This window comes from Acanthochromis polyacanthus, chromosome 12 (genome assembly GCF_021347895.1).
Source record: "Acanthochromis polyacanthus isolate Apoly-LR-REF ecotype Palm Island chromosome 12, KAUST_Apoly_ChrSc, whole genome shotgun sequence".
Lineage (NCBI taxonomy): Eukaryota > Metazoa > Chordata > Actinopteri > Pomacentridae > Acanthochromis > Acanthochromis polyacanthus.
In genome coordinates this window covers 7,364,262-7,392,201 of record NC_067124.1, presented here as the reverse complement: position 1 = coordinate 7,392,201, position 27,940 = coordinate 7,364,262, and the positions used below count along the sequence as shown (strand labels likewise).

At 42.3% G+C, this 27,940-nt stretch overlaps 1 protein-coding gene across 3 annotated transcripts in view; it reads left to right on the top strand.

The window, feature by feature from the left end:
• The first annotated feature begins 14,119 nt into the window (after nucleotides 1-14,119).
• The window catches only part of adcy3a (adenylate cyclase 3a), a 54,967-nt gene continuing 41,146 nt past the window's right edge, over nucleotides 14,120-27,940 (top strand). For all 3 annotated transcript variants that reach the window (XM_051957236.1, XM_022211411.2, XM_022211410.2), the window contains exons 1-3: nucleotides 14,120-14,348; nucleotides 15,244-16,432; nucleotides 20,795-20,944. In XM_051957236.1, the coding sequence (XP_051813196.1) occupies nucleotides 15,758-16,432; nucleotides 20,795-20,944 (825 nt within the window). In that variant the 5' untranslated portion in view covers nucleotides 14,120-14,348; nucleotides 15,244-15,757. The remainder of the gene's footprint in view (nucleotides 14,349-15,243; nucleotides 16,433-20,794; nucleotides 20,945-27,940) is intronic.

Below are 27,940 nucleotides of genomic sequence, written 5' to 3'. Positions count from 1 at the left end.
AAGACCACACCACTGGGAATGTTAACGTTAAAATGAATAAAAATGAATAAAATGCAGGAACAGGGAAACACCTGCAAACGCAGACGACAGAGTGAGGGTGTTGTCTCACTGCAGGGAGTCTTCACACTTCGTTGAATCCCTCTTGTGGATCTTATTCTGAAAAAAAGCAAGGAATAGAAAAGAAGAAAGAAATAAAGAAAATGTTACACACATGGGCTTGGAGTAGAAGATGTGTCATCCTCTTTTCTAAACTTAAGCTATGAAACTATTATTTGTTATCAACAGCTTTTTCTCCTAAACTCTGACTATGACAAATGTCATCCGTTACTGATGTGATGTGAATTTGTATAAAATTGCCCATATCCTTTCAATTATAAGTGTAAACATGTCCAGTAATTATAAAATGTTTTATCATACTGCACATTCAACCACCATAGACCATGTATGTGGGCAGAATGAACAGTTGTAAGAAGTTTCAATAAACTCTCTATACAGCACCCCTGTTCTATGACATCACCATGAACCAGCGCAGCACACAGCATTACTCATAATACAGTACCTTGTGAAAGTATTCGGCCCCCTTGAACTTTTCAACCTTTCGCCACATTTCAGGCTTCAAACATAAAGATATAAAATTTTAATTTTTTGTCAAGAATCAACAACAATTGGGACACAATCGTGAAGTGGAACGAAATTTATTGGATATTTTATACTTTTTTAACAAATAAAAACTGAAAAGTGGGGCGTGCAATATTATTCGGCCCCTTTACTTTCAGTGCAGCAAACTCACTCCAGAAGTTCAGTGAGGATCTCTGAATGATCCAATGTTGTTCTAAATGACTGATGATGATAAATAGAATCCACCTGTGTGTAATCAAGTCTCCGTATAAATGCACCTGCTCTGTGATAGTCTCAGGGTTCTGTTTAAAGTGCAGAGAGCATCATGAAGACCAAGGAACACACCAGGCAGGTCCGAGATACTGTTGTGGAGAAGTTTAAAGCCGGATTTGGATACAAAAACATTTCCCAAGCTTTAAACATCTCAAGGAGCACTGTGCAAGCAATCATATTGAAATGGAAGGAGTATCAGACCACTGCAAATCTACCAAGACCCGGCCGTCCCTCTAAACTTTCACCTCGAACAAGGAGAAGACTGATCAGAGATGCAGCCAAGAGGCCCATGATCACTCTGGATGAACTACCACTTTGCCACAAGCCACCTGGGAGACACACCAAACATGTGGAAGAAGGTGCTCTGGTCAGATGAAACCAAAATCGAACTTTTTGGCAACAATGCAAAACTACATGTTTAGCGTAAAAGCAACACAGCTCATCACCCTGAACACACCATCCCCACTGTCAAACATGGTGGTGGCAGCCTCATGGTTTGGGCCTGCTTTTCTTCAGCAGGGACAGGGAAGATGGTTAAAATTGATGGGAAGATGAATGGAGCCAAATACAGGACCATTCTGGAAGAAAACCTGTTGGAGTCTGCAAAAGACCTGAGACTGGGACGGAGATTTATCTTCCAACAGGACAATGATCCAAAACATAAAGCCAAATCTACAATGGAATGGTTCACAAATAAACATGTCCAGGTGTTAGAATGGCCAAGTCAAAGTCCAGACCTGAATCCAATGGAGAATCTGTGGGCAGAGCTGAAGACTGCTGTTCACAAACGCTCTCCATCCAACCTCACTGAGCTCGAGCTGTTTTGTAAGGAAGAATGGGCAAGAATTTCAGTCTCTCGATGTGCAAAACTGATAGAGACATACCCCAAGCGACTTGCAGCTGTAATTGCAGCAAAAGGTGGCGCTACAAAGTATTAATGCAAGGGGGCCGAATAATATTGCACGCCCCACTTTTCAGGTTTTTATTTGTTAAAAAAGTTTGAAATATCCAATAAATTTCGTTCTACTTCACGATGGTGTCCCACTTGTTGTTGATTCTTGACAAAAAATTAAAATTTTATATCTTTCTATTTGAAGCCTGAAATGTGGCGAAAGGTTGAAAAGTTCAAGGGGGCCGAATACTTTCACAAGGCACTGTACATATTCAGTATGGTTACTTTACAACAGACCTTTCAAGTATAATACCTGAACAAAAATGAACATGAACAATGATAAAGAATCTTCACATTAAATGAAGATAGGGATTGATAAACAAGATTATCATCTAAAAATTCTATCTCATAAATGGTTAACAATGGTCACATAAACTACCAGTTACAGATGCATGTATTTTTTAGAAGTCCAATTCTACCATGTTTTTCATGCTTCACTGTCAATACTCGTACCTCCCCTCATTTCATTCTGACCAGAGTCCAGTCACTGTGGCCCTTGTGCCTTTCCTCTGGGATGACAAAAATTTATCTTATATTATCTTATCTTATCTTTAAGCAAGTAAGGAGTGAACCGAGACACAACAAGCAATCTACAGAATAGATAACAAAAAGGTTTACACTTAAGGTTAAGCTGACTCAGGGTGAAGGCAGGAGACACCCTGGACAGGTCACCAGTCTGTCGCAAGGCTACATATACAGACAAACAATCACTCTCACATTCACACCTACGGGCAATTTAGAGTAACCAATTAACCTCAGCATATTTTTGCACTGTGGGAGGAAGTCCGAGTCCCCAGAAAAAACCCACGCATGCACAGGGAGAACATGCAAACTCCATGCAGAAAGATCCCAGGAAGGCCAGGACGCAGGGATCTTCTCCCTGCAAGGCGAAAAGGGCTAACCACTACGCACTGTGCAGCCTTAAGTGGACTCCAGCATCTCAAAAAAATTCTCCACTGCAGCTGGAACATGGAACATCCCAGTGAAGTCGTGGTGGATGACTAATATCATCACCATCGCATGTTTTAGGTTGGTATTGTTGCAAATGTAAGGATGGATTACGTTGTGCATGTAGATTATGGACTGTGATGTGAAATGGTACCGCTCAAAAAGATAACTGTCCAGAAATGGAAGTAAATGCAGTCTGATAACAATCTCCCAATGAATAGTTAATTCTCCATGCAGTAATGCCGCTCCTTCATCCACTGGATCTGTCAGGCTGGCTGCTGCCAGGCCCAGATAGTGCCTCCCCTCCTTCTCTCTCTCTCTCTCTCTTGCAGGGTGGCTCAGCAGTGCAGCAGCAGGAACAGGTGTGCCTCATCAGCAGCCCTCAGCCAGAATTAGGAGCAGGTGGAGGTTGTTTAATGAAGCAAACTCTGCCTCAATATAACCAGACGCCTCACAACTCTCAGATGCTGGATTGTGACACATCGTGTAGGAACTGAGTAGCCAGTTTGCCAGTTGTTTACTCCATACTCTGCTCTAACCTCTGCTATCCTCATCTTTCCTAGTTGTGGCTCCACCTGCTCCTTGGAGAATTACCTACCCACCATCAACACCGGATCCTGGTTGTCACCTCAGCAAGCAAAGACGGCTTTCCAGGCCACCGCAAACCTCCCGGCGTCCTCCCCACTCGCCCATCATCTCCGCTGTCCACCACCTGGCTCTGCACTCTGGCTTCCTCCACGGTGAACTGTCCCGAGCAAACCCAAAGAGACTGAGTATTAGTTTAGTTGACCGTAGCTTCCTCCCTCGTACAGGGCAGTGTTTTGTAGAGTTCATTAATCGTAGCGTTTCCTCAGATTTTGTGATTACCGTAGTTGGTTGATTAGTAGCACGTCTGTGTTGTTTTCTGAGAGTGAAGATTGTGTTTTGTAGTTCCAGCCATTAGTAGTTGCTGTGAGTAGTTATGGAACTGAGAGAACGGTTTCCTGTTGTTATGGCCATCTTAGTTGTAGTTTTTGAGAAACTCTGTGAATAAAACCCTTTTTGTTATACTTAAAGACTGTAATTTCCTGCGCCTGAGCCTCCCAGAAATCTTAACAGTACGATCTGGCCAACATGAGCTCAGCAGGAAATATTGATAATTCAGATGGTGCTTCTAGAATGTCCCTCCAGGAGGTCTTATCGTGCATAGAAGCCACTTTAAATCGCCACGAGGAATCATTACGTTCATTGACAGCTAGTAACTCGGCAATGTACAAACAGCTTGCTACTTTAACAGAGAAAATGAATCGTCTCATGCCGAATGTCGCAACGGCTGCCCCAGCTTCTAGCTCTGTACTAGAGAAGGAGCCTAATGTCGCTACACCCGAGCGTTATAGTGGTGATTTTGGAGGCTGTGATTCCTTTCTCACACAAGTATCATTGGTTTTTGAGTTACAGCCCCACTCGTACCCTACTGACCGCTCTCGCATCGCGTACCTAATTGGGTTGTTAGCGGGTGATGCTCGGGACTGGGGAACTGGTGTGTGGAAACGCCAGAGCCCCCTGTGCGACTCATATTCAGCTTTCGTGGCAGAAATGAGAAAACTTTGACCATCCCCTCAGTGGCAGAGACACGGTGACCTGATTGGGGGATATTCAGCAAGGATATCCCCCAAGTGTGGCAGAATATGCTCGAGAGTTCCGGACTCTCACTGTGGAAGTAGACTGGAACGATTCTGCCCTCCGATACTCCTTTTACCAAGGCCTTTCGGAGGCCATAAAGGACCAACTGACGCTCAAGGACGAAGCAGCGGCACTCGACCACTGGATAGACCTGGCCATAAAATTGGATTCTCGCGTGCGTGAGAGACTCAGAGAAAGACAGGTTCAATCATCCAGTACCCGTGGTCCCTTTAGTCCCGCTCGATGACCCAAATCCCCAGAATCTACAGCGGAAGAATCGGAACCTATGCAGCTGGGCCACGCTAAGCTCTCCACTAAAGCGAAGGATTACCGGAGAGAGGCCAAACTCTGCATGTATTGTGGAGATCCTGGCCACTTTGCTGCAGCTTGCTCTCGTTGTCGAGCAAAAGACAAGGCCCACCAGTAACTGGGGAGGTTCTGGTGGGCCAAGTCCTGTCCTCTCCCCCATGACGACTCCAGTTGAGGACAACACTTTGCTGGGGAATGATCTCACTCCCTGTTTTCGCCTTGGTGGACTTGGGAGCTGAAGAAAGCTTCGTGGACACTAACCTGGTAAGACAGCTGAATATTTCTACCGTTCCTCTTAAAGAACCTCTGTCAGCTTGCTCTTTGAATGGAATCAGTCTCGCCAAGGTTTCATGTAGAACTGTTCCTGTGGAGTTAGTTATTGCCGGAAACATCGCAAGAAGATTTCTCTTTGTATCATGGAGGGGTCAAGTTCCCCAATGGTGTTGGGCTATACATGGCTAGTACGGCGCAATCTCGGTTGGATTGGCGACAGGGACAAATTGAGACATGGAGCATAGACTGCCACCAAAACTGTTTGGTCTCAGCCCTAGCCCCTTCCAGTTCAGTGACTCAAAGTACCACTGAGCCTATCAACCTAGAGTCTGTTCCGTTGCATTACCATGACCCGGCCCAAGCGTTCAGCAAGCCCAAGGCCATGTCCCTTCCACCCCATCGACCATACGACTGTGCCATTGAGTTGTTGGAGGGGGCAACCTTACCTTCCAGTTGACTCTATAGCCTGTCTAAACCGGAGCAGACTGCAATGGAGAACTATATTCGAGAGCCAATAGCTTCAGGAATTATTAGACCTTCTTCCCCAGTGGGAGCTGGGGTTTTTTTCTTCATTGAGAAGAAGGATGGGTCCCCAAGACCATGCATTGATTTTAGGGGGTTAAACAATATCACTAAAAAGAACTCTTATCTGTTGCCCCTCGTGGATTCTGCTTTCACACCCTTCCAGGGGGCTAAGGTATTCACCAAACTGGCTCTAAGGAACGCTTACCATCTCGTCCGCATTAGGGAGGAGGACGAATGGAAAACGGCCTTCAACACTCCCCTAGGGCATTTTGAGTACTTGGTGATGCCTTTTGGACTCACCAATGCCCCTGCCGTTTTCCAGAACTTGATAAATGACGTGCTTCGAGATATGCTTAACCGATTTGTGTTTTTCTACCTTGATGGCATTTTGCTTTATTCTCAGAGCTTGGAGGAGCACATTGGCCATGTGCGCAGTGTTTTGGAGAGACTATTGGACAACCGCCTATTTGTCAAGGCCAAGAAATGTGAGTTTCACGCTACCACCATTAGTTTTCTCAGCTATGTTATTTCCCCAGGACATATCCAGATGGACCCAGGAAAGCTGACTGCGGTACCGGAGTGGCCTGTCCCTGCCAACCGAAAGCAGCTTCAACAATTCCTTGGATTTGCTAACTTTTACCGCAGGTTTATAAGAGACTATAGTAAAGTTGCTAATCCTCTCAGCACTAACTTCTCCCCTCAAACAGTTCCAGCGGTCTCCAGAGGCAGATCAGGCGTTCAAGGAGTTGAAGCACAAGTTTACCACTGCACCCTTCTAACCCAACCAAATTCTTCTATTCAGTTTATTGTAGAGGTCGACGCCTCTGACACGGGAGTGGGAGCCGTCCTCTCACAACATTGCCCTACGGACCACAAGCTCCATCCATGTGCATTCTTTTCCAGACATTTAACCCCTGCCAAATGTAATTACGATGTCGGCAACCGGGAGCTTCTTGCCGTCAAACTGGCACTGGAAGAATGGAGACACTGGCTTGAGGGAGCAGAACAACAGTTCATTGTTTGGACTGATCAAAAGAACTTGGAATACATAAAGTCCGGTAAATAACTTGACTCTCGCCAAGCTCGTTGGGCACTGTTCTTTGGTCGATTTAATTTCTCCGACCGGGATCTAGGAACATTAAACCCGATGCCCTGTCCCGTCAGTTCATCACGGAGGAGGAGAGAAAAACAGAAACCATCTTGCCCAAGTCCTGCCTCGTGGCCTCACTGACTTGGCAAATGGAGGTGGATGTGCGACAGGCCCAGGAGACGTCCCCTGACCCAGGTAATGGCCCAAGTGGGAAATTGTTTGTTCCGCTGTCTGTTTATTCCCAGGTTCTCCAGTGGGGACACTCCTCCCAGATTGCCTGTCATCCCGGCACCGGGTGCACGCTGGAGATCCTCCGTCAGAGGTTTTGGTGACCCTCTATGGAGGCTGATGCCAGAGAGTTCATGGCGGCCTGTATGACCTGCGCTTGCGGGAAGACGTCCCACCAAGCCAGCCCAGGTCTCCTTCAATCCTTGCCGGTTCCCTGGTTCCCCAGGTCCCATATTCTGGTGGACTTTGTGACTGGCCTTCCCACTTCCCAAGGTAACACCGTCATACTTACTATTGTGGACAGGTTTTTGAAAGCCGCCCATTTTGTTCCTATGTCCAAGCTCCCCACAGCCAAGGAGACTGCAGAGACGGTGGTTCAGAACGTCTTCCGTCTTCATGGCATACCGTCCAATATTGTGTCGGATCGAGGTCCGCAGTTCACCTCCAAAGTCTGGAAGTTGTTTTGCAACGCCTTGGGGCAAAGGTCAGTCTCACCTCTGGGTTTCATCCCCAATACAATGGACAGACCGAATGGACTAATCAGTCACTAGAATTTTTTATTTTATTTTTTTTTAACATTGTATGATCAAGGATAACCCTGCTTCTTGGTGTGACAAGCTTCCCTGGATAGAGTATGCACATAACTCGATGTCTAACTTGTCCTCTGGACTTTCTCCTTTTAAATGTTCTCTTGGATATCAGCCCCCCCTTTTCCCGTCCCAGGAACAGGAGATAAACATCCCCTCTGTCCAGTCACTCGTCCACCAACTACAGTCTACCTGGAGGCAGACACGAGGGGCCCTTGTAGTCGCAGCTCGGAGGATGGAGGTTCAGGCCAATCGCCATCTGAGACCAGCCCCAACCTACCGGGCCGGTCAGAAAGTCTGGCTCCAGGCCAAAGACATTCCCCTGCGGGTTGAATCGAAGAAGTTGGCTCCATTCTTGGTTAATAAAGTGATCAACCCCAGCTCCGTGTGCCTTCACTTACCTTCCTCCATGAAGATCCACCCTACTTTCCACATTTCGCTACTGAGACCTGTTGTGGAGAGTGCACTAGCCCCCCCTGTCCATCCCCCCCTCCGCCTCCCAGGGTCGTCAGTGGCGCACCGGTTTACACAGTGCGACGGTTGCTGCACGCTCATCGTCGTGGCCGGGGGCTCCAGTTCCTGGTTGACTGGGAGGGTTATGGCCTGGAGAAGCGGAGTTGGGTGCCCCGTTCCCAAATTCTAGATGGGACCTTGGTCACTGACTTTTTCCAACGCTACCCAGACCACCCTGTTCGGGCACCCAGTGGCCCCCATAGAGGGGGGGGTACTGTCAGGCTGGCTGTTGCCAGGCCCAGATGGTGCCTCCTCTCTCTCTCTCTTGCAGGGTGGCTCAGCAGTGCAGGAACAGGTGTGCCTCATCAGCAGCCCTCAGCCAGAATTAGGAGCAGGTGGAGGTTGTTTAATGAAGCACACTCTGCCTCAATATAACCGGACGCCTCACAACTCTCAGACGCCGGATTGTGACACATCGTGTAGGAACTGAGTAGCCAGTTTGCCAGTTGTTTACACCATACTGTGCTCTAACCTCTGCTATCCTCATCTCTCCTAGTTGTGGCTCCACTTGCTCCTGGGAGCATTACCTACCCACCATCAACACTGGATCCTGGTTGTCACCTCAGCAAGCAAAGACGGCTTTCCAGGCCACCGCAAACCTCCCGGCGTCCTCCCCACTCGCCCATCATCTCCGCTGTCCACCACCTGGCTCTGCACTCTGGCTTCCTCCACGGTGAACCGTCCCGAGCAAACCCAAAGAGACTGAGTATTAGTTTAGTTGACCGTAGCTTCCTCCCTCGTACAGGGCAGTGTTTTGTAGAGTTCATTAATCGTAGCATTTCCTCAGATTTTGTGATTACCGTAGTTGGTTGATTAGTAGCACTTCTGTGTTTTCTGAGAGTGAAGATTGTGTTTTGTAGTCCCAGCCATTAGTACTCGCTGTGAGTAGTTATGGAACTGAGAACAGTTTCCTGTTATAGCCATCTCAGTTGTAGTTTTTGAGAAACTCTGAATAAAGCCCCTTTTGTTTTACTTAAAGACTGTAATTTCCTGCACCTGAGCCTCCCAGAAATCTTAACAGGATCATTACAAAAGGACATGCCACTTTGACAGACGGCGGAACTAGGCTACGCCAAAACTCGCCTGCTGACTGAATGAAGAAATGAAATAGTGTGCATGGCTGTAAGAGGGCAGATACAGAGAAACTCAAGGTTAATTGAGGGAAAACCTGGTCCCAACCAGGTTAGGTTCACAGACTGTTACTACGGTAACTGACCGACATCTTTAGTTACCCCAATTTCACTGGTTTGAGTTACTTCCCTTTTTGAAACATAAAACTCAGAGTTGCCCTCATTTCAGGGTTAACGGATTGAGAATTTTTACTAAACCTGCTTTGTGAAACAGACCCCTGCTCACATACATGTATGTATGTATCTGAAGATTGACAGGACCTGGCTTCCTCCCACAGTCCAAAAATATGCTGAGGTTAATTGGTTACTCTAAATTGCCCGTGAGTGTGATTATTTGTATATGTAGCCCTGCAACAGACTGGCGACCTGTCCAGGATGTCCCCTGCCTTTGCCAGAGTCAGCTGGGATAGACTCCAGCACCCCCGCAACCCTAGTGAGGATAAAGCGGTGTATAGAGAACGGATGGATGGAAGATTGACAGGACTCCAAATCCATTCTCGCACATTGGCAGTGGTGATGCAAATTTTGACTGACAAAAACTAAACATGTTTTATGTTACAAGATTACCATAATCTTCAAATTTAGAATTACATTTTAAAAACTGACAAATTGAACTAAAAATAAATTTTAGTTAACTGGAAAGATTAAAAAAAAAACACATCATCCAACCTCCTCACAGAACACATTTCACTTGAGAGAATATCTGCTAAAAAAAACAAAACACAATTGGACTTCTTTAAAGAAAAATGGTCTCCATTTATTTAATCATTAAATATTAATCTATAGCTTCTGCTTGTATGTGGGTGTATGCCACTCCCCTCATAAAATTGTGATACTTATTCTGTCTGTGCATATGGTCTGACTCTCCTCTGCTTTAAACTCTACCTTTCAAATATTGAAAGGGGTGTAGGGTTCTGATGGGGCCTGGGGAGGGTGGGGTTGGGGCTTGGGTAGCGGGTGGGTCCTCGTGCCCTGGGCCGCCTGGGTCGGTCTTGGCGTGCTAGTGGTGTCGGTAGCTGCTCCTCTTGTTCTCGGGGTCCGCGTGGCTCACGGTGGCCCTGGTGACTCTCTGGGGGTGCCGCCCTGTAGCTCCTGCGGCTTGCAGGGGAGGGGCACCCTGTTGGCTTGACCCTGCATTGCCATGATAGCTGTTCTGGGCTTCGGGGTCCTTCACACTTGCATGTTTGACCAGGTCTCACCAGCTCCTGTCAAGTCCCATGGTAGACAAATGATGGGACCCGCAGAATGTGCTGAGACTCTCTTTAGAGTCTATACACTAAACTCATTCTCTCTTTCACTTGTATCTTCTTCTAGCCTATTCTATTCTATACTGTCAAGACATCCACAGCTATGGTGTTCAATACTGTTTATTTATATATTTTTTTGATTTTTTTTTTTATGTTTTGATTGTTTTTTTTTTTGTTTGTTTTATTGATGGGTAGTCAGGAATAACACACTCACCTGACTCTCTTCAATTGTAATAGCACCGTGTGTTAGATCCTATCCCTGTTCGTTCTGTTTCGATCTGTCCTGCCTTTGTTTCCCCTGCACATCAGTGAGGTGTAGCACTGCCCTCCCTGGCTCATAATAGAGAACTCTAATAAAGAATATCAGCTTAGCTTTCAGGGAGGGCTGGTGATGTTCACAGACATGCACTAATTATTAAAATATTTGGCTGCAAGACTAAGTGTTGGATTTGTTGACACCCTTTCTGTGGAGTTAAACAATGAGAGTAAATGCAGACAAAAAAGTAAAAATAAATAAAATAATGAATTTGTGTTAAATACTCATTATTTTCCAAAGGGAGCCACCCACAATGGAGGGATGAAAGAGCCACATGCAGCTATGGGGCTGCAGGTTGCTGACCCCTAGGCTACGAGCTTTTGGTTTGTTTAGTTTTGTGTTTTTCTCTGCAACATGTTTGACTGTTTCAAAAAGTAGTTATTGATGCTCATTACATATTACAGACCTGCAAGGGTCTGTGAAAAGTAATATTTGCAGGCATTAATGCAGAAAATGAGCGTAATTGCACACCAACTCAATTAATTGTGTCCTCTCTTTAAGCTGCCATCTTAAGACCCCCATGGCTTTGTTGAATGAGGATAGACGAGTGCTTGTATTGTGGCTAGCCTGGCCTTTCTGCCTGATCTAGTCATCCAAAAGACAGGACTCAGTAGAGGTGGGAATACTCATGAGCCGAAAGCTCTCTATGGTCTCACCCCACTGAGAATGTGAACGGAAGCTGCTCTTTGTATCAACCAGTTCCCCTTGTGCCTACTAGCTCTGGTTGACTGCGGAACATGGCTTTATTTACCTCTCTATTGTCCTTACAGCTGTGTCATAGACCTCCTGCCAGGTGCCCCATTACCAACCAGCCAGCTTTCTAACCTATTTCACCCTGGAAAAAAAGATGTTTAATGATCATATTTGATAATGTTTAATGACCTGTTATCTTCTCCCCTTACGTTACACACAGTCATCACCAGGATCTGGTATTTCTATAACCAACACACTTGATAATTAGTTATCAAACTAAAAAGTCCTTACATGACAAACCAAAGTCTCTAAAAAAAAAAAAAAAAGAAGGAAAGTTATTCCAACAATTCTATCCTGAAACATAAAGTTATCTAATTTAATGGATATCAGATAAAGTAGTGGGGCTGCACAGTGGTGCTGTGGTTGGCACTTTCTCCTTGCAGCAAGAAAATCTGCAGTTCAAATCCCGGGGTGGACCTGGGATCTTTCTGCATGGAATTTGCATTTCTCCCTGTGCATGCGTGGGTTTTCTCCGGGTACTCCGGCTTCCTCACAGTCCAAAAATATGCTGAGGTGAATTGATTCCTCTAAATTGCCCGTTAAGTCACATTAGTTTGTTCAACTCTAAATTGTCCAAAGGTGTGAATGTGAGTGTGATTGTTTGTCTGTATTTGTAGCCCTGCGACAGACTGGCAACCTGTCCAGGGTGTCCCCTGCCTTCACCCGAGTCAGCTGTGATAGGCTCCAGCACCCCCTGCGACCCTAGTGAGAATGGATAGAGATAAAGTAGTGTAGTTTAATCCAACTCTCCTTTCTTTTGTCCAAGTGTATCCTAACTAATTATAATGCAGGCTGTCCTCTGCGGTAATCCATTTCCCACAGTAACCTCATTAGGGAAACTGGGAGGTAAATTAATTACTGATGATGCATTGATGAACCTGCCAGTTCTCAATGAACTACACCCCACTCTGAGACAAAAGTTATTTCAAAGGGATTAACTACATTGAAGAGGATATTTAGGACATGCTCGTATGGTGCCCAATTTGTTATCTGTAAACACATATACTGAAGAAAGTGTGTCTGTGTTTTGAGCAATGTGACCTTGAGTTTGGGACACTGAGAGGGTTGGCCGATGGCCAGTTATCAACATAGTGCTGAATGATTCATAGCAGGGCTGTAGTGGAACAATCAGTGTAGGTCTACTGACAGTGTGGGGTCACTCAAAAGAGCTGGTGTTTGTTCTCTCTGAAAACAGACTATAGTGTTCTTGTGCAGAATGTGTGGAATAGGCACCAACAAGAACTGCTGCCAATGTATTCCAATCGATCCAGGCTCACACTTCTGCCCCTCTGCCCTTACCCAAGTGACTGTGGTCTCATTTAGCTCTGGACTTTGTCACCAACCTTACTTCCTGCAATGGTAATACAACCATTCTCCCCTCTGCTAGAGGGACCGCAGATATCACGATTTCACAAGTGTTCCATTGGCACAACAACCTCTCGCATTTTTTCTGACATCGTACTGCAGTTCATCTTTCAAGATTGGAAGACTTTTTGTTCTGTCCATCCCCCTCCTCTCCTCAGGATGGTGGATGATCCACCAGCTTAGACTGAGATGACTCCAGTCAAGTAGCAAGCATAGTTAGTTCTGTGGTGTGCTCTCATAGTTGCAGTGTTAAGTTAAAAGTTAATTCCTGATACCAGTGTTCAATTTTCTCTGCAAGTGAGTGGTTGATGGTTTGCCATGTAATCAGTTTATGCTTCCTAGTTGTGAGCATATCAATCAGTCTGTAGCTTTATCTCTAACTGTTCCTAACCCTGTGAGACTTGGTTCTGTTCAGTTCCTTTCATGTTCCTTGCATTTCGTCTGCATTATAAGTCGATCAGTTTTATTAGCGTCTCTATTTAATTTCCACGTAGCTCACTCCTGTCTTGGTTTAATGGTTTAGTTTTTTTCCCAGGTCGCCCCCCAGAGGTCGCTGTGGGACCTTAATCATTCTGTTGAATAACTTTGTAAATAGTCAGTTTTGTAGTCTTTCATTAATCTCCCCTTCTTAGTTTTAGTTCCCAGTCCCTTCCTTTTCTTATTCTTTCAATTTACCTCATTCTGTATTTATTTTCTCCATTATTCATTCTTTGTAAAAATAAACTCCTTTTGTATTAAATCCTGATCTACAATGTCCTTTGCCTGTGCTTGGGTCTTTGACCTCCCGTTATAAAGTGATTATCTGCTAGAGCCTTCAGATTCATTAGATCTCAAACTGAGCTGAGAACTAATAGGATATTTTTGGACTGATGTGTTGGACATTTCTCTCCCTCCACTCACAGGAAACACCAAGTGAGGTATTATCTTTAGGAAGAATCCTGTTTCTCCAGTTTGACTCCTCACAATTTATGAAGAAGGAGCACTGTATCTGTTCTGTGGTTTTATGTTGAAATTATATTGTACGTATGTTGGGATGCGCTTTCTTTTGTCATCTTTATATCCAATCTAATTTGGCACTGATTTTTTTTCTGCACTTGAACGCACCAAATTCATGACTGAATTACATCTGACTTCAAATATTCTGAAGAGACTTTACTCTGCCACCACATTTGAAAAAAGACAATTGATTAAAATAGTTGACTTCAGACTTGCTGGAACTGTATTCACGTATACAGAAATTATTTTCCCCAAGGACACATTTTGGAAAAAGAATTTCAGTAATCCATTAATAACCCATTCACCATTATTTTGTATGTAACCGGAAGTCCTTTCTATAGTACTTGTAACTTGATGATGAAGCTGTTCTGTGTCTTTCGCGGAAATCACCCAAGACTAAAAGCACAGAAGCAGGGGTTGTGCACCCGTTTGGACATCCTTCCTTTTGTAATATTTTTTCCAGTGAGAGGCTGAATGTGTTTCAGATGGGTTGTTGATATACACATCTGTCTCTGAGGAGCGACGTTAGCACTTAAAGGAAACCAAATCTGGCATCACACACGGTAAGCGGATGTAACTGTACAGTTTGTACACATGGTTTTCACAGCATCTGGCTGAATTATGGGGAAATATGAGTTTTCGGAATAGCAGATAAATGGAAATTAGATACCAGATATTTTACATTGACAAAAATGGCCATTGTGGAGATAAGATGCATGTTGGTGTTCGTCAAATATGTACATAGTGAAGCTTGGTGATGCTAAAGCAGCCATTTAAAGGTTTGTTGTGCAACTAACTAGTGGACATTGGTCCTCTGTATCGCTGGAGAGCGCTAAGATTATTTACGGTTATGTCACTGTAGTCATAATGAAGGTGTAAAAATCTTGGGCCAACATTAGTGTTCTGAATGCGTTTTCACAATCTGTGTATTTGCGCAGAGCGCAACATGTAGCTAGGTAGGCCCGCAGGAGAGCTGGCCCTTGTATGGGAAGATCCTGACGGCAAAATCTGGCTTTTAAGTTGTCCTTCATATGGTTGGAAGTACAAACCCTAAATATTGCACATGCATTTTCAAAGAGCAGGGATCCTGTTTCAGTTCGGCTTACACGTAACATAGCAATTATCAGATGTTCAGCTTCGATTCATTTCATCCGTCTAGTCGCCTCCATGTAGGAATCATTTTTTGATAAGGAGGTGGGAAAATAGGGTGGGTTGGATGTAGGTTGAAGTTAAGTGTCTCTTAAATTATTTTAGGTGTGTACAATCATGTTCTTTCAAAAATACAAAACCTTTAATAAAGAAATTGATTTAGACGTTTTCAGTGTTTTCTCCACAGAGGAGAGTGACCAAAAGCAGCCATGTACAAGAATCAGATTTTGTTGGATGCAAAACAGGTACCTTTAAGTGTCAAAGGACTCAGCTATGGTAAATTTCTTTCTTATGTCTTTTCTTATTCAGGCCATGTGGAGCAATGGAAGGCCAATATGCAAAACATTGTCTGACTCAGAGGAATGATGGAGACAGAAGAAGAATTCTAAACTTATGTTTAGCTGACCAAATGCTCATGAAATCAACGGCTCATCACATGGTACTCATCTGTTAGGTACACTGTGAAGGTAAAATACATTTGTAAAGCTGAATATGTTCACAATACGGGGACTTTGTTTGATCATGTTGGTGATGAGTAGGCGTGCTTAGTCTGTGCCTATCATACAGAACTAACAGAGTCAACTGACAGTACTGGATCAGGTGACCACGGATGGAGCGATGTAAGAAGATATCTTCAGTGCACAGGTTCTGACAATCAACACTCTGCTGTGATTTCTGCCACATGTGGACTCTTAGAGGGAAAAAGTTGACTACTCAGCAGAGGACAAATTTCTAGATGTTTCCTTGAGAAGTACCCCAGCAGTTGTTCTTCTGCAGGACAACAAACTGTCTGATTTTTGATTAAAAGGCAGAAGTCTTCACCATGCCTCGGAACCGAGCGTTTTCTGAGCCAGAGTTCTCAGCAGAGTATTCAGCAGACTGTTCTGTAACGTTGCCCTCTGACCCAGGGCAGGCAGTGGGACGAACACATGAGGTCACAGTGCGGAGTTCAGGATGCTGCCTTTGCCTGCCTCGATTCATGCGTCTCACCTTTGCACCTGAGTCTCTGGAGAACCTCTACCAGACCTATTTTAGACGTCAAAGACATGAAACTCTGCTGGTGCTTGTTGTGTTTGCTGCACTGTTTGACAGCTACATCATCGTCATGTGTGCGGTGGTCTACTCTACTGACAAGCTGGCTTCTGTTTTAGTGGCATCAGTGGGGCTGGCAGCAGATATTATCCTCTACCTGCTGTGCCGCCATGGGCTGCTGCCAGACCGCATCTCACGACGGGTGGTGCCATACGCCCTCTGGGTGCTCATAGCAACTCAGATATTCTGCTACCTGGGTCTGAACTACGCTCGCTTCCACCAGGCCAGTGACACAGTAGGCTGGCAGGCTTTCTTCAGCTTCTCCTTTTTCCTAACTCTGCCTTTAAGACTGACACCTATTGTGCTTATCACTACTGTGTCCTGTGGGGTCCATACCCTGGTTCTGGGTGTCACTATCGCCCAGCAGCAACAGGAGCACATTCAGGGCGCAGCACTTGGCCGACAGGTAAGAGCTGAAAGGAAAGAAAAAGTGTGTCTGGGGATGTAATAATAATAATTTGTATAGCACTTTTCAAAATACTCAAACACGCTTTACATAAAAATCATCAAACATTAAAGATTAAAACTGGTTGTAATGGAAAGAATTTACTTTCCTGAGTGTAATGTCGTATAGCCAGATCTTCAACTTGTTGAGTTTACAGAAACCCTTTCCTTCACAGATGCAACAGGTGATCCAACGCTAAACATCGCTGCTGTGGCATAATCTAGAGAATATTTGTTATTCTTATGTTACTGTCTAGCTTGGGTGTTGACAAAGAGTGTTGGCCTGTGCTTGATCAGCTGCAGAACAGACAAGAAATTAAGTTCTCAGATGTTTTGTTTTTTCTAAACATAAGCAGCAGTGCAAAATTTCATAAATGACCGTTTAAAATGAGCACAATAATGACATCAATTAAGAACTCCTTCTGTGCTTGACAGTATCCTGTGCTCTCCTCTGCTGGCACATTTTAAAGTCACCTGAAAAGGAACACCTGCTACCAAGCCCTACACATATTAAAATATTTTTTGTGAAACATTCTTAGTGTTGGCATCTACAAGATATTTTTGCAATAGAAAAAATGAATGTGTGAATGCTTTCAAAATACTACCATGTTGTTTATACATTTACGGAACCAACATCAGATCAGAATTTGGTATGTGCACCATTTTCCTTAAATACCACATCAGTTCTCCTCAGTAGACATTTTTTATGGTACTTGTCAGGTAGGTTTCAGACATCTTTGAGAACTTTCCACAGTTCTTTAATGTATTTACTCTGTCTCAGTGTCTTCTTTACATAAATACGTTATTACAGCACTATAGAAACACTCCATCCATTCACTTATGAACAGTATTTGGCTGAGTAAAAGCCTGTGTTCGCACTGACTCTGGGCTGCTGCAATCACAGTTCATGATTTTCACTTTTCCTTACTTGGGTGGCCTTGGCTGTCTTAGAAACTACAGAGAGAGAAACAGCCTCTAAGTTGATTTCACAGGTACAGATTTTTGAAAATGATTTACCTCTTCAGGAACAGGAAAATAAACAGATCAGTGAAGAGAGACAGTATTCGAGTTTAAAGTGATTGTCCAGTCTGAGACTGTGATTCATGGAACTAGTTAGCAGGCATTGTTGCATTAATTGTGGCATATTCCTATCAATTTCTTTTCTTTTAGGCCACAACCCCATTCTTATTTAACTGTGTGATGAGATTACACAGTTTGGCTAGTTATTAATAGTAGTCTGTGGTGTACATGCTGGTAGGATGGGAGGGAACAAGAAATTGAGGTGGTGTTACCACTGGTACAAAATAGAGTGATGGCCACAACAACACTTACCTGCTGGCTGAAAACACCTTAAGACAATGACATAAATTCAAAGCAACAACCTGTCTCCTGCTGACAAGTACTCTGTCTATAAAAGTCCGGTTTGTCTGATAGTCCTGTACCATAGAACTCCATTGGTTTGAAAACTGTTGAAACACATATGTGAGCCACACAGTTAAACTGAGTGACTTATTCTTCATTACCATCAACACACACACTGTAGTTTATTTTGATTCACTTCCACACACACACCTTTCTGCTGCCCTAAATACTCAGTAGAGGAAAGTGGATTTATCTGCTGTTGAAAGTAGGCTCCAGCAAAAGTACTATTTCCTCCTGTTTGCAGTTCAGGCCTTTTAAACTGTGGTATTGTACTGCTAAAGATGATTCAATTCGATTCAATTTTGTAAATATAGTGCCAATTACAGGTCAGATTGTCTCAAGACGCTTTACAGAACCATATGCGTGAACCCCCAGAGCAAGCCCTAAGTGACAAAAGTGGGGCTTTGGAAATAGTGTCCAGATCTGCCTTCACCCTAAGTCAGCTGGGATAGACTCCAGCCCCCGGCGACTCTAATGAGGATTAGGCGTATAGACAATAGATTGATGGAAAATGCAGAAATATGTCAAACAACATAATATTTGATATTTTAAAAAAACAATTATTGGTCTTATTCAGACACTAATAAATTTGTTAAGCACTATGCTTAACAAATTTATTAGACCACCACCAAGTTTAGGGTGTTTCCTGCTGCTGCCCTAAATTAACAGTATTACTGATTACCAAAACATTTTTTTTTCGTATGTTTCTGTTAAGGTTAATATTATTCAAGATTCCAGAACTTTATTTGTCATGAACACAATTATGCATGGTATAATGTGCAGTGAAATGTACTGAGGACCTAAGTAGAGAGAGCAGAAATAATAAAAACACACAAGAAATATTCCACTTTGATTTATATATTTATTTTGCTAAATAAATATATAAATCAAAGTGGAATAGTGCAAATAGTATATATATGTACAGGATGAAAGTGAATGATGTGAAAATTTTGTATGTATGTACAAGCATTTAATTAAAATGGTATCTTTAATGCTAAAATAGAATTATTGTTATCCATGAATTTTCAAATTTTCTGTCTTATAAAAAAGCAGAAAAAAGATAGTAAAGTACATTATCATTTCTTTTGATTGAGATGCCATATAACAGTTACTTTCTTCCACTGCTGAACAGAAAATTCAGTTTTAAGTGGTTGTACGTTATTCCTGATTAATTTCTGACCTGTCAGAGAATCCCAGTGTGCTGACGCAAATTTGGGTGTAAAAACATGAATTCAATTTGAAATTTCTCACTTCTATTCAAAATGGTGAAGCATAGGGAATTCACTGAGAAAGACAGAATCTGAATTGAAGCACTTCATGATGCTGGATGGTTTTTGACACAAACAGGACAAGACAAAGTGTTGTCCCAATGTGATCAAGTCTGCCTTGGACTACATTGCAGAGACTGGTACTTAGAAAATGCACTAAGGAAGAGGCTGAAAATGAACGTTAACTGAAGCAGATGTCAGAAATCTCAACATTTGAAGTACTAGAGACAGAAGGAAGACCACTGCCCATCTTCAGACAGAGAATAATGCTTGTAGATCGGAATATGAGAAAGTCTCCAGAATGACCATAAGCAGACGACTGAAGGAACAAAGCTCAAAGGGAAGAATAGCTGCTAAGAAGCCATTATTGAGAACTGCGAACATCCACCTAAATTTTGGCAGGTTGTCCAAACACTGGACTGTAAATGACTGGAAGAAGATACTTGGGATGGACGAGTCAAAGTTTGAACTCTTTGGTCAGCACTGTTGTCCAGAAAAGCTAGAGAATGTTTTGATGCTAGATGCATTGCACCCACAGTAAAACATGGTGAAACATGATGGAGATTCAGAGATAATTTGCCTAATAATTCTCTTATTTTGCAAAATATTGAAACTTTGGCCTTGCCAGCCAAACTGTGATCTATTAAAACAGAGCATTTTAAAATGTGCCATCTTTCAGGGAGAACTATCGAAGAAACACAAGTGAAGAAGAAAATCTTGACATCTTTGCTGTCTGTCATCTTTGTTGGCATCTTGTTTTTGACATACTGCAAAGGTGTTTAAATCCAAATGTTTTTTAAGGTATATTTCATATCTGCACATTGAAAAAGAAATCGAAGCGCTGCAAATAATGACCAGGTCGTTATTGAAAATGAGAACTAATTCTCAACTAACTTACCTTGTAAAATAAACTAAATAAATAAACTAAATTTAAAAAATAATTCAGAAACATTCAGAAGGCTGAGATAGAAAAGTTGATGCATTGATAAAAATAAATGCATTGAAGTGCATTGAAAACAGACTTAAAGCCATAATGTGCATGAAACACATGTTAAAGATACTATATAATATAGATACTAGATTAAGGAAATTATGTTGTTTTCTTCTTTTTTTAATTGCCATTGATGTGTAAATGGATTGCAACATAATCCTTGTTTTCCCACCTTTCTTGTGGTTGTGTCCTTTTCTCCTGCAGGGGTTCAGCATCACACAGGGGTAGAGGAAGTGTCCCATCCTTAACTTTAAGTACAGTCTGGTTTTAGGGCCTTTGCTGAGAATTAAGGATGGGAAGTGTTAACAAAAATACATGGAAATGCCCCACATTAAAATGTTACTGAATTTTTTACTTCAGTATGCATTATCACAAACAGTACATGAAGTATTTAAAGGTAAAGTACATGCAGAAAAGTAGCCCATGTGACTGCTATATGTTAATATTCACACACTGGATGCAAGTACTTACTGATTAGTATTTTATTTTGATGATTTTCTTGAAATTTGATTATATTCTGTGCTACATTTGTATGTAAGCTTGAGTGCTGTACATTTTATGATTGTTGTAAACATTTTCATTATTAAAGATACACCCCATCTTCTGCTCAACCCTAACTGTTGCCTTCTTTCTTCTTTTTAAGCTACTGGCCAACATTGTGATATATGTTTGTGCCATCACTGTGGGAGTCATGTCATACTACATGGCTGACCGGAAGCATCGGAAGGCATTCCTGGAGGCGAGACAGTCACTGGAGGTCAAACTGAACCTGGAGGAGCAGAGCCAGCAACAGGTGAGAGCACAGACAGCAGGCTATCCCACACTTTTCAGAGGGCATCAGTCTTACACAGGCTGGAGGGTTAAAATATTTTTTTGGTATTTTTTTCTTTAAAAATAAACTTTTTAAACTTTAATTAGCCAACTATGAGCTAGTTAACAAATAGAGACATTTACTTCTGTCATTCCTCAGTCTGTAGTGTTAGCACTCCGTGTGGCTAATGGTACCGTTAGCTTTGATCCTCAGCTCACAGGTCAGAGATATGCGGAAATTGTTCAGAGACTTATGAATTGATTTGAAACTAATAAAAGAGTTTGTGGGTTAATGTTTAGTCATGTTGCTTGTTGTGCTTCAGTGTAGCTTAGCTGATGTTTACATCTGCTTGCATGTCTCCTGCTGTCTGTGCACATACACACGTGGACAAAATTGTTGGTACCCCTCAGTTAAAGAAGGAAAAACCCACAATTCTCACTGAAATCACTTGAAACTCACAAAAGTAACAATAAATAAAAATGTATTGAAAATTAAATAATCAAAAACAGCCATTACTTTTGAATTGTTGATTTACATAATTATTTAAAAAAACAAACTAATGAAACAGGCCTGGACAAAAATGATGGTACCTCTATAAAAGATTGAAAACTATTTGACCAGAGTGACATGATTAACTCAGGTGTGTCATTTAATTGACATCACAGGTGTTTCCAAACTCATAATCAGTCAGTCTGCCTATTTAAAGGGAGACAAGTAGTCACCCTGCTGTTTGGTGAAAAGGTGTGTACCACACTGAACATGGACAACAGAAAGCGAAGGAGAGAATTGTCCCAGGACATCTGAAAAAAATTATAGACAAACATCTTAAAGGTAAAGGCTATAAGACCATCTCTAAACAGCTTGAAGTTCCTGTGACAACAGTGGCTCATATTATTCAGAAGTTCAAGACCCACGGGACAGTAGCCAACCTCCCTGGACGTGGCCGCAAGAGGAAAATTGATGACAAATTGAAGAGACGGATCGTTGGAATTGTATCCAAAGAGCCCAGAGCAACCTCCAAAGAAATTAAAGGTGAACTCCAAGGCCAAGGTACATCAGTGTCAGATCGCACCATTCGTCGTTGTTTGAGCCAAAGTGGACTTCATGGGAGACGACCAAGGAGGACACCACTGCTGAAAAAAAACTCATAAAAAAGCCAGACTAGAATTTGCAAAAATGCATGTTGACAAGCCACAAAGCTTCTGGGAGAATGTCCTTTGGACAGATGAGACCAAACTGGAGCTTTTTGGTAAGGCACATCAACTCTATGTTCATAGACTCAAAAACCAAGCATACGAAGAAAAGAACACTGTCCCTACGGTGAAACATGGAGGAGGCTCAGTAATGTTTTGGGGCTGCTTTGCTGCATCTGGCACAGGGTGTCTTGAAAGTGTGCAAGGTACGATGAAATCTGAAGACTATCAAGGCATTCTGGAGAGAAATGTGCTGCCTAGTGTCAGAAAGCTTGGTCTCAGTCGCAGGTCATGGGTCTTCCAACAGGACAACGATCCAAAACACACAGCCAAAAACACCCAAGAATGGCTGAGAGAAAAGCGTTGGACTATTCTAAAGTGGCCTTCTATGAGCCCAGATCTGAATCCCATTGAATATATGTGGAAGGAGCTGAAACATGCCATTTGGAGAAGACGCCCATCAAACCTGAGACAACTGGAGCTGTTTGCTCATGAGGAGTGGGCCAAAATACCTGTTGACAGCTGCAGAACGCTCATTGACAAATACAGAAATCGTTTAATTGCAGTGATTGCCTCAAAAGGTTGTGCAACAAAATATTAAGTTATGGGTACCATCATTTTTGTCCAGCCCTATTTCATTAGTTTGTTTTTTTTAAATAATTATGTTAATCAACAATTCAAAAGTGATGGCTGATTTTGATTATTTAATTTTCAATAAATTTTTATTTATTGTTACTTTTGTGAGTTTCAAGTGATTTCAGTGAGAATTGTGGGTTTTTCCTTCTTTAACTGAGGGGTACCAACAATTTTGTCCACGTGTGTATACAGCATATTAATGATTAGTACAGCTAAATTTCCAATTAAGCCTTGCTCATTTTCATAATTTTTCAGTTTCTATTATCACATAACAAAAGGACTGTGAAATAGTAACTGAGACACAGCCAAATAGGACTACATGTTCAGCGGTCGTCATTTCCGAAGCCGTGGCTCTGCACTGATAACCTACTGATTTTATAACAGCAACATTGTCAGACAAACTCACCTTATACATGAGTTAAAAACTGATGGCTGCAATGAAAAATCCTGGTCTCACACACTTGTTCAGTTCAGTTTTATTACCTCCGCCAAGGAGGTTATGTGACACCCGGCGTCTGTCTGTCTGTCTGTCTGTTAGCAAGATAACTCAAAACGCCTGGGCAGATTCACATGAAATTTTGAGGGGATGTAGACTATGGTAAGAGGAAGAGCTGATTTAATTTTGGTGGCAATCCGGAAAGGATCCTGGATTCTGGATCATTTTGAATTTCTTAGTATGTTTTAGTATGTGGTCCAAAATATGACAAAACATCATAGGTTAGTATGTCGTCCAACAAATTGGAGCAAGTTGTCCAGATACCTCAAATGGTTAAGAAGGTGATTCGTAAACAGAACTGTGTCAGAGACCCAAGTTCGATTCCAGCTCAATGATCCTTTACTGCATGGGTTCCTGTTTTCCTCTCTATCCTTGGCGGAGGTCTGCACTCTCTGAGTGCTTTTCTAGTTTATATAGTGCCATCTCAACATATGTATATTCAAGGCATTTCACATCAAAAGATTGAAGACCTTACAATATTTTAGGGAGAAACCCAACATTTCTCTGGATTCCCTTGGAAAGCGGCAATTATTGACAGTGGGAAGAAAAATGTCACTTTTACCAAGAAAGAAACCTCTGGCACAACCAGCGCAGGGAGGGCAGCCAGATGCCTTGACCAGGTGAAATTAGGGTATAGAGGAGAGAGACCAGAGCCTTGTATTGAGTACAAGTTCAGGTTGAACCCTGGGCTTTCAGGACTGGATGTGAGTTCACTTCTTACTGGCGTATATCACCATGGTAACTTATGCCTGAACACCTAACTTGCTTGGAATCGGTTAAGTTTGAGATAAGAGGCCAAATATGTATAAAAAATTACGCCTACTGTCCAATCTGTTTTCTTGGAAAACAGCGCCATCATTCCTGGAAAATCCCGCAGAGCTCAGTGCATAAATAGTGGAGAGGAGAAGGTAGTTTTTCCAAGCTGCATGCAGTTTAAAGGCCATTTCATTGTTCTATATGCCTTTAAAGATGGATGTAATCCTAACACAGAATCTGATTAAAACAATAAAGCCTTATAACCTTGCTTGTTGACCTCAGAAGATTTGCAGTAAGTTTACTTACAGTTTGAATGTATGTTTATATTTTGTTTTTACCTTGCGGCATGACTGTTGAATCTACCCACAATTGCAGCTGAAAGAGTAAGTTTAAAGTGTCTTGCACACTGAGTACTGAATGTAGAGTCCTTACTTGAATTTCATCCATCCACATCTCCATAAAGATTTTTATTTAATTAGCCTGGAATTTTTTCATTCAGTATGTTTGTTTTGTGAGTGGCATAAAGGAAGTACATCTATAATTCTGTTATATAATCTTGTGATGCATGATAATATTTAAACTGAATATTCCATCCATCCATTATCTATACACAGCTTTAATCTCATTAGGGTTGTAGAGGGGCTGGAGTCTATCCCAGCTGACTTAGGACAAACACTGGATACACCCTTGACAGGTCACCAGTCTGTCACAGGACTACATATAGAGACAGACAACCAAGCACATTAACAGCTACAGACAATTTAGAGTCACCAATTAACCTCAGCATGTCTTTGAAATGTGGGAGGAATCCGTCTACTAACAGGGAGAACATGCCCTAGACCGAGATTTTAACCCAGGACCTTCCAGCTGTGAGGCAACAGTACTAACCACTGCATCACCATGCCATCTCTAAACTGAATCTTGAATCCTGAAAGAAAAAATGACATCTGAACAAAATGGTAAATGGTTGTATTTATATAGTGCTTTTATCCAAAGCACTTTACATGATACATCACATTCACACACTGATGGTGGGAGCTGCCATGCAAGGTGCTAACCACGACCCATCAGGAGCAATTAGGGGTTAGGTGTCTTGCTCAGGGACACCTCGACATGAGCATGACGGGCCGGGGGATCGAACCGCAACCCTCCGGTTGCGAGACGGCCACTCTACCCACTGAACTATGCCGCCCCCAGCACCCCCAGGAACAACTTACACACAAAGGGGAAGTGATAATGATAAGCACATTAATTACACATTGATCTGTTGCTCCAATGGTAGAGCGTGTTGTTCACTAGTTGCAGTGTTCTCATTTCAGTCCCCTGCCTATCTACATGTGGAAGTGTCCTTGGGACAAACACTAACCTGAAGTTGCTCCTGATGGCAGGCAGGCACATTGCATGACGTCTCTGTTTGTGCTGATAAGGGAATGTGTGTGTGAATGAGAAACATTGTAAAGCACTTTCAGTTTAATGAAGCCATTTTTTTCACCAGAAAAAGATGTTACATGTGAAAACAGCCTCACTTTGTTTAGTATTGTTGTTAACTAATGACAATTCAGTTAAAGTTTCTGTAACATCAGTTATCTTTGCAGATTGATTTAGTCATGACAGGAAGATCAAAATGGCTACAACAGCAATTGCTGTAGTTGTGAATAGTTTGTTTAAATATTTTTTCTGTACGAGAAACACACAATTTCACATTAAGCAGCTCTTGGTGACACTGGGGAACAAAACCTCCCTTTAAACATCGAGAATCCTCCAACAGAACCAGACTCAGGGAGGGTGGCCATCTACTACAACTGGTTGGAACAAGGGAAGACTGGAGAGAGAAATATAAACAATATAACAGCAAACACTGAGCAGGTTGGTGAGGCCTGCGAATGCAGACCAGAAACATGCTGCTCTGGAGACAAAGAGTACAAAAGTAAAGCTACAAGAGAGTGGAGGCACAAACTTAATGACTTGCAATGCTGATGCAATGGTCCAATGGATTAAGGTCCTGAGCCAGCCCTAACTATAATCTTTATCATATAGGAACAGGGTTTCCTCCAGGATTTTTTTAAACTGTGGGGGAGGTCTGCCCGAGTGGAAGACAGGGGGGTGACGACGACGACAAATTTTGAAATGTGAAATTATGACTATTTCAAACTGAATGTTTTTCTAAATACATTATTTATTATCAGGTTTCCAGTACATTAATTGAAAATGATAACTGAAAAGACTATCTTGCAGTAACAACAAACACAACGACAAATTAAAGCAGCATCTCGAAGAGGCATCAATGTGCCAGTGCCACAGAGCTTGTGCCTTTGCTTTATCCTAGTGCTGTGGCAACAACAGTAAACAAAGAGGCAAAAAGTAAAAGGCTGTAGCAAAACTATATACAACTGTGCCCTTCTGTCTCCTCATTATCATTTCTATTGACTTGAGGGAATTACATCACGACAAAAGTCTCAAGAACATTGAGCTTGTAAGGTTACCTGAGTCTCTTCCTCTGGAACCTTTCTCTTCTTGAGAAAATAGTTTAATATACTCATCTGAAAATGTGACCAGAAAAGAGTCATGGCAGAAAATTACCTGGGCATGTCCTAAGCTAACGTTATGTCGTGCTGTTCAAAACGTCTATCTGAAACGTAATGGGTTTCCTCTATCAACAGAAAATTTAATTTTACAGTTAAAAAATAATCTACAACACAATATTATCTCTCTACTGTATAACCAAAGACTCGACATGCTTTATTAGGCCTAGATTAATCTCTCTTTAACAAGTGTCAATGGTACAAAAATAAAATAAAAATAAGAATCTCTCTGAAATAATGATAATGTGTATCCTGTATTAAACAATGAATAACGCATTTATCATGACTCAGGATTTTTTCTGTAGCCTAATCCATCTATATTTCGTTTTCACTGGTTTGAAAAAAACTGTATCAAATACAACCTAGTTTAGGTACCTTTCTTTCACCCTTTTCTCTCCCTCCACTGTCTCTACTCTCTTCGCATTTCGCGCGCAGCAGTTAGACAGGCAGGTGCCAGGCAGTGACTCCGGTGTTCCGGTGTTGGTTTTTCAAAATAAGGGTAGGGTATTTTCAGCGTAGCCTCACATTTCACGAAAAACACCACATTTTGTGCCGAAATCACATTTAATACAATAATCGTCATTAATATAAACATAAAACAACATAAAAAAAGGTTAAAAAAAACCAACAACATTATTCTGAAGGTGTGGCGGCTTTTATTTTGCCGTGGCGGTGCGCCACAATCAATTACATGTAGAGGAAACCCTGAGGAAAGTTTTTAGCTGGACCATAAAATAGACTGGGTGTTTGCCTTCTGGTTGAACAGGAGATCAACCTGATAGCTTCAGGCTCTCCCTCTCATTACTCTGCCAAGGAATGTGACGGAGTTAATGTGATGATCGGTGTACGTTGTCCTTTCCGTCTGTGAATCTGTCGTTTCGTCTGTACACAACATTACCCAAAAACGGACAAACGGATGTGGATGAAATTTTCAGGGAAAGTCAGAAATGACACAAGGACCAGGTGATTAGATTTTAGCAGTGATGCAGCTTATAGACTGGATCCATGGATTTGTTAAAGATTTCTCTATCATATAGCAGCATGGCGTCTGATAGCGGCATTGGGTCACTGTAACCATGACAACAAGTGAACACTGTGTTCGCTGTCTGCCTGACCGATCACATGATTGTGATCCTACTACAAATCCACCGCTGTGGACTTATCGCGACTTATCTGTCGGAAAATGATACAATGAAACAATTGATTAAATTGTGGGGGTGTTTCTGAGTCTCATCAATTCCTGTCACCTGCTACATGTTTAGGTCATGCATTTCAGTAATCCATACATTGCTTTGGTGGAGTACTGAGCACTCTG